At 38.3% G+C, this 14291-nt stretch overlaps 1 protein-coding gene across 2 annotated transcripts in view; it reads right to left on the reverse strand.

Moving 5' to 3' along the window:
• Positions 1-14291, reverse strand: part of LOC141455771 (protein amalgam) — a 553007-nt gene that overhangs the window by 45485 nt on the left and 493231 nt on the right. For both annotated transcript variants that reach the window (XM_074131135.1, XM_074131133.1), the window contains exon 7: positions 1043-1217. In XM_074131135.1, coding sequence (XP_073987236.1) covers positions 1043-1217 — 175 coding nt within the window. The remainder of the gene's footprint in view (positions 1-1042; positions 1218-14291) is intronic.

Genomic DNA, 14291 nt, shown 5'->3' on the forward strand with positions numbered 1-14291 from the left:
TCTATTTATTAATCAAGATCTCCTCGCTGGTTTATAATATTCTAGGCGAACTCCTATTTAAATATCGACGGCGGGGTTGCTAGCGTCTCGCAGTTCCGCCCGCGGCCACAGGGCGCTCTGGAGTCGCTGCTCTTCACTCAACTTCTACGGAGGATCTCCCCCCCCCCGTCCACGTTGGCATACCTAATTAAACAAGTTCACTCTGTAACTTTCGTCCGCCTACCCTTTTAATAATAAACATCCTTTCTAAGGGTGCCCCTCTCTTGGCTCGTCAGAATGGTACACCAGCACCTCTCTAGGTCTCTCTATGAATGTTTGCCTCACTACTCTCAGCTTTCCACTCAGAGCACAGTGAAGACCCTTTGTCACTTCCGCACGCCGGCGTCATCTCTCTCTCTCCCTTATGAAAAAGTGATAACATAACCTTATACCCTACATACACATGAACCTCACTTGGAACCTCTTCTTCCTTCGCCAGCGTTTTAAATCTTCCGCTTGATGAATTTCCTCCTTTCTCCCAAAATTTATGATTCTGTGTGTGTATTTTTCTAGCATGTACTCAGTCTGAAAATTAATGCTTTCCATTTCCATTTTCTCAAAAATACTTGTGTGAAAACTCATACGACTTTATATTGCAGCGCTTTTGGTTCACTCTCTTCAAGAATCCAATTAGGAATCGTATTTAATTTTTAAAAACAGTATAAAGTTAATGAAGTCGTACTTGACGCTGAAATACAGTTTCCGAGAAATGCCCTAAAAGAAGTTTCAGTTCACTATCTTTACAATAGTGGGACTTCCGCAAGTTACGATCTAGTTTAAAGTTGAAATTCGTCCAGTGTTTGTTTTTAAGACATTTTAGGAAATTACAATGTTGTGTCGCATATCAGACTTCAATAATCATAATCTTAGAATAACGAGCACGAATAAAAGAGGCAGAGGTGACCTTTCATATATTTAACATCTTCTCCCAAGCCATACAGTTGTTCTGTGAATTTATATCGCTTGAGCGTTTTAAATTTAAACGTATGAAAATGGAAATTACCTGATAATTCCAGATATTGCCTGGTCTTGCCGATATTGTTGTCCGCCAGACAGGAATAATTGCCGAAATCGGATGCCTGAACTTTACGAATGATCAATGTATTTCTGCTTCCTCGGACCTCAGTAATCCGCCTTTCCGTTGATCCTAATCTGAGCGTGTCCTTGAACCAGACAACCTGCAACACCGGAAACAGTTATAATTAAACTTTTAAATTGTTTAGCAAATAATTTTTGAATAATTGAAACATATTTTTATAGTTAAGATTACAAAGGAATTTCCCACGAAACTAGAGGAAATGGATTTTTACGATTTTTCCATCGGTAATTTTCCGCAATTTCCTAATTTGTAAATATTTTTAGTCGCTAAATAATGAACTCTAAATTCAGCGAAGGGTTTTCAACTATCATCACTTTTTTCAAGCAATATTCTCAACTATGCCTAATTAGTTACATTGCTTTTACAGACAAAGCCGACTTCCGCTGACCCAAATTTCCAAAAATAATATTATTGGCATTCAGAATTTGTACTTAAGGGATAGGGACTTCCAAATTACACATTTCACTTCAATAAAAAGGTACACTGTTGGAGGCAGTAGGACGTTACGGCTACTTAGAACCTCCGAAAATCGATATTCCTCGGGGAACCATTGACCAAACATAGGTCATGTCGAAGTTCTGAGGATTACTTAATTAAAGTTAGCAAAAATTTCTGTTCAGCGTAATCGAATACTTCCTCCAACTTGGTATGTTAACTTCATACACATAGATGTTTCAGACGAGAGGACTTTGTTAGTTTTTGAAAGTCCCACAAGCGGAGCTGAAGTTAACCTTCCCTTGAGGGCCTCCGCTTAGTTATTGTTCTCTCTAAATTTAATCAACCTGCAAATCTGTAACATGAATACTAAACTGAAAGAAATCGTTGCAGAAGTTCTGAGAAAATCTCAAAACTTCCGGACAAACTGGAAGTTCCAGACAATATCAGTGATCAACTTTATTGCGAGATTTTGCTTTTTTGAGATACTGACCAGACAACCCACAGACTATCTCAGACCAATTACTGACTTAGATTTCTTTTCGCATTTGGTGTTCTTTAAAACGAGATTACAGGTGATGAAATTCTGCCACATCATGAACATGATCAAAAAATGCAATTTTGGTCCAACACAGAGTTCGTATTTAATTTTTATTAATAATTATAAAGTAAAAACATTCTAAAAATCAGCTGTAATTACAGAATGCTTGCTTTATACCCGTAGCTATAATGATGAACGTTTTGATAAGTTTTTTTGATTGTATACAAAAAAAATTCTAATTTATTGTTGGTAAGAAGATGTAAAGGAAGGTAAACAAACAAGCTGAGAGAAAAATAAATGAAAAATCTAGCGGGGAGAAATAGAATACGAGGGAGATAAGGCACGCAGTGAGTTAGTTGGCACTGCCACTGCTTTCTTGATTTATAAATGAATTTCTCACCGAGAAGAATTGGCGTACACAGTTGGCGCATAAATGGCTTTAAGAAAAAAAAATTCATCATTCATGTTTGTTTGCCAATAGGAGTGATGGTAAACAGTAATCTAAGTTTTTATGCAGGTTGCACCAGTCTGGTAGAAGCAATCCGGTCTCATTTAAGAAATACTGCCGCCTTATTACCTTAGCAATAAGCAGTTTAATTTATGTTAGATAATAATATGAGACGGCAATTAATATAATTTTCAAAACCATTTCATATTCACGCGTTACAACCCTACAATATTCTTAGAGCACTTTAAGGAAGATCTTACCGTCTCCAGAAGATCCCCACCGGAAAACAGTTTCCTGGAAAATTATTTCTAATAAAAGTAGGAGACTTATTTCACTCTCCTGGGTTCGAAGTTCATTTTTCATGGAAGTTTGGCCTCAAATATACTGATTACATGTGTAATTCCTTTAATAACATTCATGTGGCTGAGGAAGAACCTGAAATGTGACTTTAAAGGCTAAAGTGCCATTAAATAGACAAACGTTTCAATAGTTCTACTTGTACGCAGTTATCGTGTCAAAGATCGGTGCAATTTGTTGCGAAAAAATGAAATTAATAATTAATAAAACAAACCAATAAACGCCAAATCGATTCAATAAATTTGCACATCGGTTGGACTGATAGGTTAAGGTCAGGCCCTATGGCAGCTAGGTACTTCCTCACAGAAGCGGTAAGTACAGCATTTTCATTCTCAAGGGTGTTCGTACATTTAGGGTGCAATTGCAAATAATAAAATTGTACGATAACCATAATTCCTCTTAAAAGAAGGGAGAGGAAGCAGTAAATTTCATCTAACTGGCATACAGGAAGTGTTTCCCTCCGAAATGGTACTATAAAGGCAAGCCTAACCAAGAACTTCCGGTTGAAATAGATTTTCACAGAAAAACGTAACAAAATAAAAATTCTAGATCTACGAAATGCAATTAGTATGCATGTGCAGCTGTAAGAAAATCATTGAGCCTTTTCGAGACAAAAATAGAAAATCAGGGAAATTCTTTCAATCAAAATGGTTCCTTTCGGCAGACCAATTTCGACCAAAACCGACTCTCTTTGATGGCAACTGAGCCTGATATCAAATTTGTAACTTTTTGCAAGCATATCTGAGTTATGCTGGCAACTCACTAACACACATTGCATTTTCAAAACAGTGTCCTGAAAATATAACATCCAGCTGAGAGAGGCGGAAGTAAAGGAAGGTTTTCTGTGTGGAAATAGGTTAGTATGGTAAATCAAGAAGTTGCGGCAAAGAATGTTTTAATGTGAGAGGTTAGAAAGTTGGTTTGGTAATTAGTGGTCCTTGGAGAGCCGCCTTTTACCCTCAGACATCGAAGAACACTGTGCCAAAGTCACATCCAGCAAACATAGCTTCCAGTATTCACACACACGGAGAAGTTTACCTCACAGCACTCCAGGGAATAAGCTAGAACAGAGAGTAAGTGCCAGGTGAATCTGGACGGGCGGGCGGTTCATGCCCCACTTAAATTACACAACACATACACTCACATGCACATTAACATTAGGATACCTTCATTCTGAACTACCTCTGTGTATAAAACTGGCCTGGAAGAGAACACCAGAGTCTATTCTCTAAGCTACACCAGAACCCATGGACTAAGCACCGTCTAACAGCTGGAGTGCCGGATAATCAAGGATATTATTCCAAGGGTGAGAAATCGGCATGCCCGTACTCACCGTGAGCAAAGCCGATTCCTAAACGAAGAAGTTTAGCATAGCCCTTAGATCAAGTAGAAGGTTACTTAAAGCCAAACTGTTATAAGTCAGACCACTATTTTGGGGTGTTTCCAGCTGGTAGTTCCAATATCTTACAGTTTTCTGCTTAACCCTTTACCAGTAGTTACGGTGAAATTGTCACAGTCATGTGGTACTGTAAATATACGAGTATATTTGATTGTTCAGTTCACGGACTTTATTTGGAGTAGATAGTAACACTGAAACAGTCACGATTACAGGGCCAACTATTAACTTGCAAAATTTGAAAAGACGTAGTCTATCTACTCAGTTTCAGTATATTCTACACAGCGATTATTAATCGCCTCAAACTAAGTGACGTATCCATCCTTGACTACCTTACTTCTGAATGCCATGTAAATATTGATTAGAAAGTGTAAAAAAAAGTTATCGAAGGAAGAAGCAAGGACCAGGAGCAATTAGCCGAACTGCGAAAACTTCTCCCGTAAATCTTGCAAGACAGATGTTTTTATGTATGAAGTTAAGAAGGAGGGTTAGTGTTTTAAACAACAGATGTAGCACATAATTCCTTGCAACATATTCTCCGGGGTATGAATAAAACTGGCACTGTTTGAGACTGTAGTAGTGGTGCAGTTTGTGTGGCAGTGAGATTACTGTCTCGTGTGGGTCTTCCCGAGAATGAGACTTCGTCACCCTTTATCACCACGCACAAGATATTCTTAAGATCTATGTAGACATAGTGCTGGCGGCAACCTCAAAGGTGCTACCTCAAGAGTCAACTTCCTCTGCAAGACTCTAACATTTAGTAGAGACACCTCCTTTCTTACAACTTCGCATATCTCAATGAACACACTAATCATTTGGTAGTTTGAAACCCTCCACAGTGAAATTCCACCTTTAGGGGGTTGGCTCTTGCAGTTGGCCGGCTAGACAAAGTGAGTGTCAGTCAAATAGAATTTATTTTTTGAAACTCATACTACTCTCTCTTACAATATTTCTCAAGATTTTTTCTCAGATTTATTTGCGTTTTTTCCTTAATAAAGCAAGCAAGAAGGTTGGCCAAACTGCTTACACTTTTAAAACTAAATGCAAACTCTTGGACTTTAAATAAATAAATGAATGAGGTAAATAGGTACTACGAAACAGGATAAATAAAGTGAGGTCGTTATTGAAGTAAATCAGCAAAAGTCTTTATAAACCGTAAACGGGTGCTTCACGTACTTGATTAGTTTCTAAGTTGGAGCAAGAAATAGTTGGAGCCGTTTCCCTGATAACTCCCAAAAAGTTAACTATTTCGAATTTGTAAAGTGGCAATTTCATCTGGCAGATTATTGCAGCCTCCAATCTGAAACATCGTAAGGATCTCTGGATCCTTGCGCTCACCGCCGATGCAGCCAGGCAGACTAATATATGGAATTGTAAAAACCATTTAGTTAGATCTCAAGACATGAAATTCCGCGGAAACCTAAAATAGAAAATCTAGACGAATGCAATACTTTCCCTCACGAGGAAAGAGGAAAAGTAAAAAGTAAATAGTAGGGGGTATTAATAGTTAAGCGAGGGAAGCTAGTTAAGCCGCTAAGTTATTTAGTAAATACAATGAATACTGCTTTAAATGCTAATTGTGGACCATTTTAATGAGCAAAAACTAGTTACAGTGGCGGAATGAGAGTGGGAGCTCGGAAAACAGCTGAGTTTATGTTTTCCATTAATTGCAGGTTGCTGGTCTCCGCCAGAACAAGAAAAATTAGCACTGAGTGGGAAAACACACGTACCGCATTAATGAAAATAGCGTCGGGCACTTTGTAGTAAATTCAGAGAGAGCTTAATGTGTTCGCGCCAAACTCACAGCGCGCTTCTTTGCAAAGCGATACTCCAGTGAAATGGCGCGCCGCATATCACTTTTTGGTTTTTTAATTATTTTCTATTAATTAGACTAAATATGAATTAATAGTGGCATAGTAGCGGACTAATTTGTAAAAAAATATCTTTAAAGGGTCGAGATTCCTTAAATGACCTTAAAGGCAGATTGATATTATAAGCACTAATATTTTCACGCACTGATATAATAAGCCAGCGATATCTGAGGTTCTCAATGGAAATTACAGGAACAGCAGCGGAAGCCGGACATTAGGGATAAGAACACCCTGGCGCCATCACACCCCAACTTTTCAATGACCTTCTTACACAAATCTGAAGAAAGCTTCCTGAAGATAGTGAATTCTAGGAAGAGTATATTCCCCTTCAACATCTACTAAGCTGCCCAGGTTCTCCAGGAAAGTGGGGAGTCTGCAAACAGGGATAACAACTCCCAGTTGCCTACACATTCCTCCCCTCTGAAGTGAGATAATGTCCAGGAAGAGTATGAGGCTGAGGATTCCTGAAGAGTTGAGTTGTGCAGCAATTTTTAGAAACAGTGCAGGAGATCTACATGCTAGTCAAAACCAAATATCTGCACGATTACATTTCTTAATCTTAGAGGGGGGGGGGGTGAATAGATTTCAAGAAAAAAGAGCGCTACACGAAATAGTCACTAAATCAATATATAGTACATGCAAACATATCTACCACAATTAGTTTAAAGGGTGACTTGGGTAGAAGTTAGCAATTAGTATAAACGGATATTATGAGCGGTAAGTAGATAATTAAGTCTCATAATGGCGACTTATATAAGAAAATTTTTTGAAAAGGCAAAAAGAAAGGATAGGAAAACAAAACAGAAAAAGAAAAACTGTTAAATTGAAATGTTATCATCAGGTTAACAATTGATAAGACGGAGTATGAAAGAGGAATGTTGATGACTTGAATGTTATTATGCAAGAGTGTTCTCTCCACCCAACTTGTACAACAAAAGGAAAGACCAGAGTACCATGGTTTTCCTTCTTCACCTTCGTTCTGGCCGACTTAGGTAATAGGTTTTAGAAATAAGGACGACAATAGGAACAAAAGAGAAGCGCGGCAATGTTGCACAACTCGATTTCAATGACAAAGGCGGCTTTAATCAGTCTCTCATCCGCCCAGCCTCCGCTCTGTTCTTACTTTAGTCCAATGAGCCTAAAACTGGAGTCGCTATAAGGGGATGAGAGAGTCCGCTTTGCTCCCTGCCAGGCACCGAGGAGATGTTAATGTAAACTGCTGGAGGAGAAAAATAAAAAAAATACTCAACCACTTTTAGGGAGATGTATTACTGCTATCATCGGGAAGAAGAAAGAATTGCATCCAGGGGTCGGAAGATTGTTGAAGAAATGGGGAAGTCAAGAGAGGGTGGCATAAAGTGGTTTGCTGCAGTCTGCCTTTCCTTGATGACATCGTGGTGGTGCTACACAGGATGAAATGTGACCTTCAATAAGTGGTTTGAACACTCACATTCGAGGGTTCTCTCCGCGTCTGGCGATATCTTGTTCTATTACCCCAACAGTTAATGGGTGCAACCACCTGTACACGAATCTCTGATTGCCAAACTGCATGGCACGATTAGTCGCATTCATTTTACACAATATTTTCTAAGGTTATATTTGAAAAATATTATTACAAAAAATCTGATGTGATGAACCTCTATCAATTTTTTCCCACCTAAAATATTCTATAATTAAATTGAAAACTAGAATTTAAACTAATACAAGTTGACTCTCAAATGAGATACTATGGCTTTATCGCAGCCTCTATTCAAATTTAAAAACAAAAGTAATTTGATTAGAATTTTGCACAATTGTAGTACTGTAATTGTAGGACTTTTGGCGGGAATAACATAACAGGAGACGAGATACAGCAGTTCTAAATATTAAGCTAATGCAAGACTCCCAAACTTCATCACCTTATATCTCTTTTCCAATTGTAGGTATAAAGCTGGAATTTAGCACCGTTGTAGAGCTAAATTAGTGCTATAATTGTAGGTCTTTTCGCGGGAATAACACAAACAGGAGACGAGATACAGCAATTCCAAATATAAACCTAATGCAAGACTCCCAAACTTTATCATCTTATATCTCAAAGAATAATGCCGACAGAAAGTTGGAATTTCGCTCAAATAGATAGGTAAATGTTCTATAATTGATTAAACTAATGTGGTAGAGGATTTACAGCAATTTGAAATGCTAATTAGGTACAAAATTCCTAATTTTTTTCACCTCATATCTCCTTTAAAAAATTTATTCAGAGCGCTTTAACAAAGGTTTCGCGGTGAAATATTAATGAAGTTTGGTACTTAATGATTTGTGTAATTTTTCTCGTGTAAACCATCTTTGTACTTATTTCTTTAAACTGTAAGCTTTTGTTTAGGAGGGATAAAATACATTTTGTAGGCAGAATACTTTTTTTAGACATAAGTTTGGTGTGTATTTTATGTTTTTGAGGAGTTTTGGAAGGTGCTGCGAGTTGGGCTGCGATGCAGTTCTCTTCTTCTAGATTTCTCTCTGTGAAGTTGTCAGGTGGGACCGGATATCATAAACAGGAAGTATGTAAAAGAAGATGTCTGGAGCGTCGCTTGAGCGAGAGATGTGAAGAGAGACCTTTGAGTTGGCACACACATACTAAAACCCACTCTATATTGCTTTGTCTAGCGCTCTCTGCCCTGCTCATCTTCTTCCACTTTTCCTCATGTATTATTTATAGATATTACGAAATATAACATATAAAACGCCTGTGTTTTTTCACTTTATGCCAATTTGAAGAACAACGCTGTTATCTCCTCTTTTAGATCTACCACCATGCTCCACCATATATCTCATATTTTCTTGCCTTTTTATACAACATTTGTTTTCTCTCTTTTTTTTCCATCTTTTCGTATTTCTCACAATTTATTTTTACTGAGTACACGTCAATAACCAGCTGTTTCCTATTTCTACTATTAAACCTAAAATGCAATTAAAAGCAGCAACACTAAAAACATGAAAAGTAAAGTTTCGTAGTTGATTTGTTTTCATTATAAGAACGAGGAATGGTCTCAGTCATATCGCAGCCAAAAGAGCAGTTTTAGAAGTGGATGAACAGGGCCCACAGTTTGCTCACAAGTCGTGTTTGTTTTCTCTCCTGCAGCCTCCAAGTCCCAGAGGTCTATATTCAGTTCAGGCAGGTTGTTAAAGATCGTCTCCACTGCTCTTGTCAAAAACTGCTATTGAAATTTACCATGAAAAATAGCGAAACCCAAAACTAAAGAGATGAAGGGAAAAGAGATCTTTCTTGCTAACTGCTAGAAACTGGAAGTAATTCGATAGTGAAAATTCTGTTTATTGAAAATTGGCGGCAAATGAATGGAATCTGGGAGCTAATAACGAGAGAATAAGGTATTCCTCAAAATGCCATTTCATAACTTTGTTCGTTTTCTAACTCCTTTTATCTTGGACATTACCAGGCAACTCGTTATCTGAGATGGCCACGATTTACTCACGAAAGTTATTAATCAACTCATGGGAGACCACCATCTCGTCAATGTATCATTTATCCGATTTACTTGTGTTGCAATAGCAAAAGTACCTGCAACAGTAAATGTGATCTCTGAAAATGTCATATAACTTTATCCATGATTCATTTTGTTCATCGTTAAGTTCTAAATAAAATCTTTGAAAAGAAGAGAAAACGGAAGTGCCCATTTTAATTCCTCTAAAGAGATTTCTCTCTTAATTAACAACTCCTTTGAAATGGGTGGAATCCCTGAGCCACCCATGGAATTAAGTAGTTTGTGAGCGGTGAATGAGTTGGTGGAGCGCTGGAAAAGATGGCGGTAGTAGATAGCTGGGTGTTTTAATGAATATGTATCCAAGGGGGATTTCAGAACAAAACTGGGTGCGACGGACGCATTTCTTTTTTTTTTAAACGTTAATTTTCTACAAGCGACACCGAAATAATGCATGCATGCAAATTTTTACGACACTTTTGCACTGCTCTTTATAAACACTGACCTCCCCGTCTCTTAAGAATCTCTGCTTGCTCCCGGTCGTCCATCTTCGCCCAGCCCCGTCTTAAGGGAAGTAAATGTAGCATTAAATACTAACTTAATTTGGAGCGAGTTAATGACTCTAAGGAAGGCAATTCTAATAAAACGCTCACTGAGTCAGCACATCCTGCAGTTTTGGAGAGCAAGTCAGGAAAGATTCCTAACGAATTTCTCCTTCCATTATTTCATTAGTAATTATAAATACTGATATACTGATTCTAAAATTGTTATTATAAAATCAACCTGCAACCTCCTTAGTTTGTGAACAATTGTGAGTTTTACAATTCAGCTCCAATTAGGGAATAAGGGAAGAAATGGAGAACGTCTGATACAGAGAAAGGAAGCGTTCTTTGACCATTATGTCCACGGAATTGAAAAGCTAACGAACATTAGTTTGGCCATGTCCCAACTTGATCTTAGCGCTGGCCTTCTTTAACCAACCTGATCAACATCGTTTTCCCCTCTTGTAACTCTAAAGAAAATTACCTCCCTTTTTCTTGACTGTATGCGTATAAACTTAATGAGTCGCCCTGAATCATTGCCTTCAGCCCAGTAGGCCTGCTCTGTTATTAAGATGTGGTGTAAATCATTCAAAATGGGGAGTACGAAATGTGTAGCTTTATTGGCCGGCTGGTTTGATGTTGCTTAACAACTTTGGTACAAGGGTGCCTAGATTACATGAAAATGAATACATTTTTGAAGAGGGTCTTAGATGAAGGCAACAAAGCTTTTGCCTAGCTTAAAAGCAACATTTAAAACAACACGGCTGGAAGATCGTGAACCCCCACAGCTACCCCATACACCCATACTCAAACAGCTGCCCCAACTACTGGGGCTTAATTAATCTACCCATCCTCACTCTGTCCATTGCATTGCTAAACTAGGCAAGGACTTGATTAAGAAAGACTAGTTTTCCACCCTTGGACCAATATCCTGCCTATTCCACTCTTCTTCTTTTAGAACGCTCCTCCAACTCTTTTATCCTATCTAATTAAACTATTATTATTTATACAAAGCAGAGTGTTAATCTCAATCTAGTTTCTCAACGGCGGCATATAGCACACGACTTCTCGCGCTCTAACTTACAAATCTTCTCCCCGTATATTAGCTCTCCAACTCATTTTTAAAAACTTTTCAGTTTGTGAATGTATTAAAGTTATTATTAATTTGATCAATCTTGGTGGTGTGCTTAGTAACCAGGATAATTAATTATTTCAAGATAATTAATTGTATTAACGTGTTCTTTTGCATAAAATCCAGCACCACCTGATCATATTAATTAATCTTATCTTTAAGCAGGTTTGAACATACTTTATGCAAGTTTCAACTTGTCTCAGTTGCACAAGGCATCTGATTGGTAGTTATGCGGCAGTCCAGTGAGTGAGTTGTGTTATCCTTATGGCGACTGATCGTTTTTTCACAGTGATTATTTCCTGTTTGAGCACTTCCTTCTTTCTGACGGCCATGTATAGCAAACAACTAATTATTCTTAAAGTACGGCTAGTCTGTCTCCTTACCAAATGGATCAGCACCGATTCTATCTAGAATTTAGCTAGTAAAGAGGCACACGGTTAATCTCACTAACTTCACAAGAATTTGCCACTTCAGTGTTATACGGATAGATCCGTTCCAGATTTTAAGGCTGTTGTGAATGAAGAACTAAACATGAATGAAGAAGCGAAGATAAACGAGAAGTCGATGTCCACAGCTGTACCTTCAGATCCAACAAACAGTTGGAGGAAGTTGTAATCCGAGAGTCTCGACCAAGCGGCCTCCCACTCACTTCCTTTTACGTCTGACATCCTGCCGCCTACAATCAAGAGGATCTTGATACTTTACACGCAACATCTTTATCGTGGTACTTTTTATTTCACTTTTATTTGTCCAGAGCCATTTTTTTTTTCTCGTTTTGTTTGGTGAACCATTAAAACTTCGGGTGATGGAGAAGTGCTGGAGGGTATAGATGACTGTGAAATGTCGCCTAATCCGACTACAAAGGGAACGTGAGCGAAGAAATAAAAAAGAAAAAAGCCGATTAAAAAAACACAGGTGCTTTCAAGGGAGCAGGCTGGGGAGGGGGAGAAATCATGAATACAAATGATTCTTTTTCAGACGGACACAGAACAAGTGGGAACCCGGCGGAGGCGGCCATGATTAATAGCAGGAAATGAAATGGTAAATTATTAAATTCAAAAGTAGATTGCATGTAACCCTTTAAAAGCCATTTATTTTATTAATTTTAATCTAACTCCGACTGTTACAGCTGATAAGTAACGGTAATTTTTGTTCGGGGCAGACTGAATTAGACGTGGTTTCTCTCCCGTTGGTGTACAATCTAGGGCTTCCCGTTTAGTTCAATACGACTCCAACGTTTCCATTCTGAAAGGTGTCCAAAATTATTCCTTATTCTTACTTTTTTTCTTTCAAGGTAAGAAGTTTTTACCTTGCCTAATACTAAGCTCTCCGAGGTTCTCGCCTTATTTTCCATGAGATTCTGGTCCAATCTACACGCGTCACTAGAGAAATTAAAAACTATTCTTCTAGATTGAAAATAGAACTATCGTGGAGGTTCGTTAGAACATAATAATTGTTAGGAGCATAAAGGCTGGGGTGTGCAGGATTGTAATTAAAGTGCGGCTGTGTTTCAATATCAAGTTAACCGGCGCTTACACGGCCATAAACATGCACAGAATGTTCCTCAATGATGAATTCATTAATGAATATATATTTTAGGAGAATGGTGGGGGCAGCCAGGGGTTTGCGGCAGAGGAGCGGGAGTAGAATCAGTGCAAAGTAATAAGTGTGAAGCTCTCTGGGCGCTACAAGGAGTTAGAGCAGATCTTAGAGCCAAGTAATGAGCAATTACTCAGAGCTGCTACTCATCTACTCGGCAAGTTTGCCTTCCAGCCATTTCCACTTCTATATGGTTGTTCTTGCCTCTCTCCAACTCATGCTGGCCCACATAATAACATCTCTGTCTGTGAATGGAGCACGGCTTCTCTCATTTAACGACTTCTCTCCCTACAGCTCCCGTAGGCCGCCCTCACTTGAACCCACACAACGCCAGACACAGTCATCTTCAAACAAACTGTTATATCAAAACCTAGGGTCTCTTGGCCCAACTCGCTAAAGCTATTACATAACACAGACGATGATGTCATATTAATATGTAAGATACACTGTAATAAGGAAAAGCCACTGTAATACCCATGTTTCTGTTCACAGACACTAACTCATTCTGCCACAAATAATCTACGCAAATATGAGATCATTCATATTTTACGAGGAGAATAAAAACTCAGGCGTGATCTCTTACCTTGATTTACCTGATGAACTTTCCTTAGAACTTTGTCCAAAAAAAAGCGTAGAAACCAACTGTTCTCGCATTGCCTTTTTTTAACATTTAAAATTTTTAGACTCAATTAATTGTCCTTAAAATTCCAGGAACAGTACCCACAATAACACCGAACTGCCCCACTTCCCCTCCTTTCACCCCACTCGAATTTACTGGTTAGATGTTTCAAATACAAATTTTAGATCTATACGTATTTGTGCAATAAGATTCCAGATTTAAAGTCAGACCTCTTTAGAGTGGATTACATACAATATGTAAAAAATACATTCATGAAAAAGGCTAAGTTAAAGGCGCATTGCCAAGGTTAAGCCTCAGTTCCTGCCAGTACTCATCTTTGAACTAAAGTTCACGAAAACACATAACAGATCGATTGGTAAAAATAGTTTTTCATACTCGATGGATCCACAAAAAGTTATGGTTAACGAAATCATATTGATTGTAATACTTTTTATTACGAGCAGAAAAAGAGAAGTAATAATAAAAACTCTGGTATTTGATAAAATTTGACGGAGGTAATGCGTGAAGAGAGGGGAAGGGACGGAAATAAGAGAACAAGAGGCGGAGAGTTCCGCTACCCTGACAAAAAATAAAATATCCAGTTATGTGGTGAAGTTCATTTAAGCATGAAGATTAGAGTGGTAGAAAGGTAATGTGGGTGTAGTAGCACAGATGTTTGGCCAGAGAGAATCAATCTGACAGCACAAGACAGCCGGGCCCGACCGCTGGAGTTTCAT

The sequence above is a fragment of the Rhodnius prolixus genome, unplaced genomic scaffold (assembly GCF_049639745.1).
Source record: "Rhodnius prolixus isolate KJV_2025 unplaced genomic scaffold, Rpr scaffold_4, whole genome shotgun sequence".
Taxonomy (NCBI): domain Eukaryota; kingdom Metazoa; phylum Arthropoda; class Insecta; order Hemiptera; family Reduviidae; genus Rhodnius; species Rhodnius prolixus.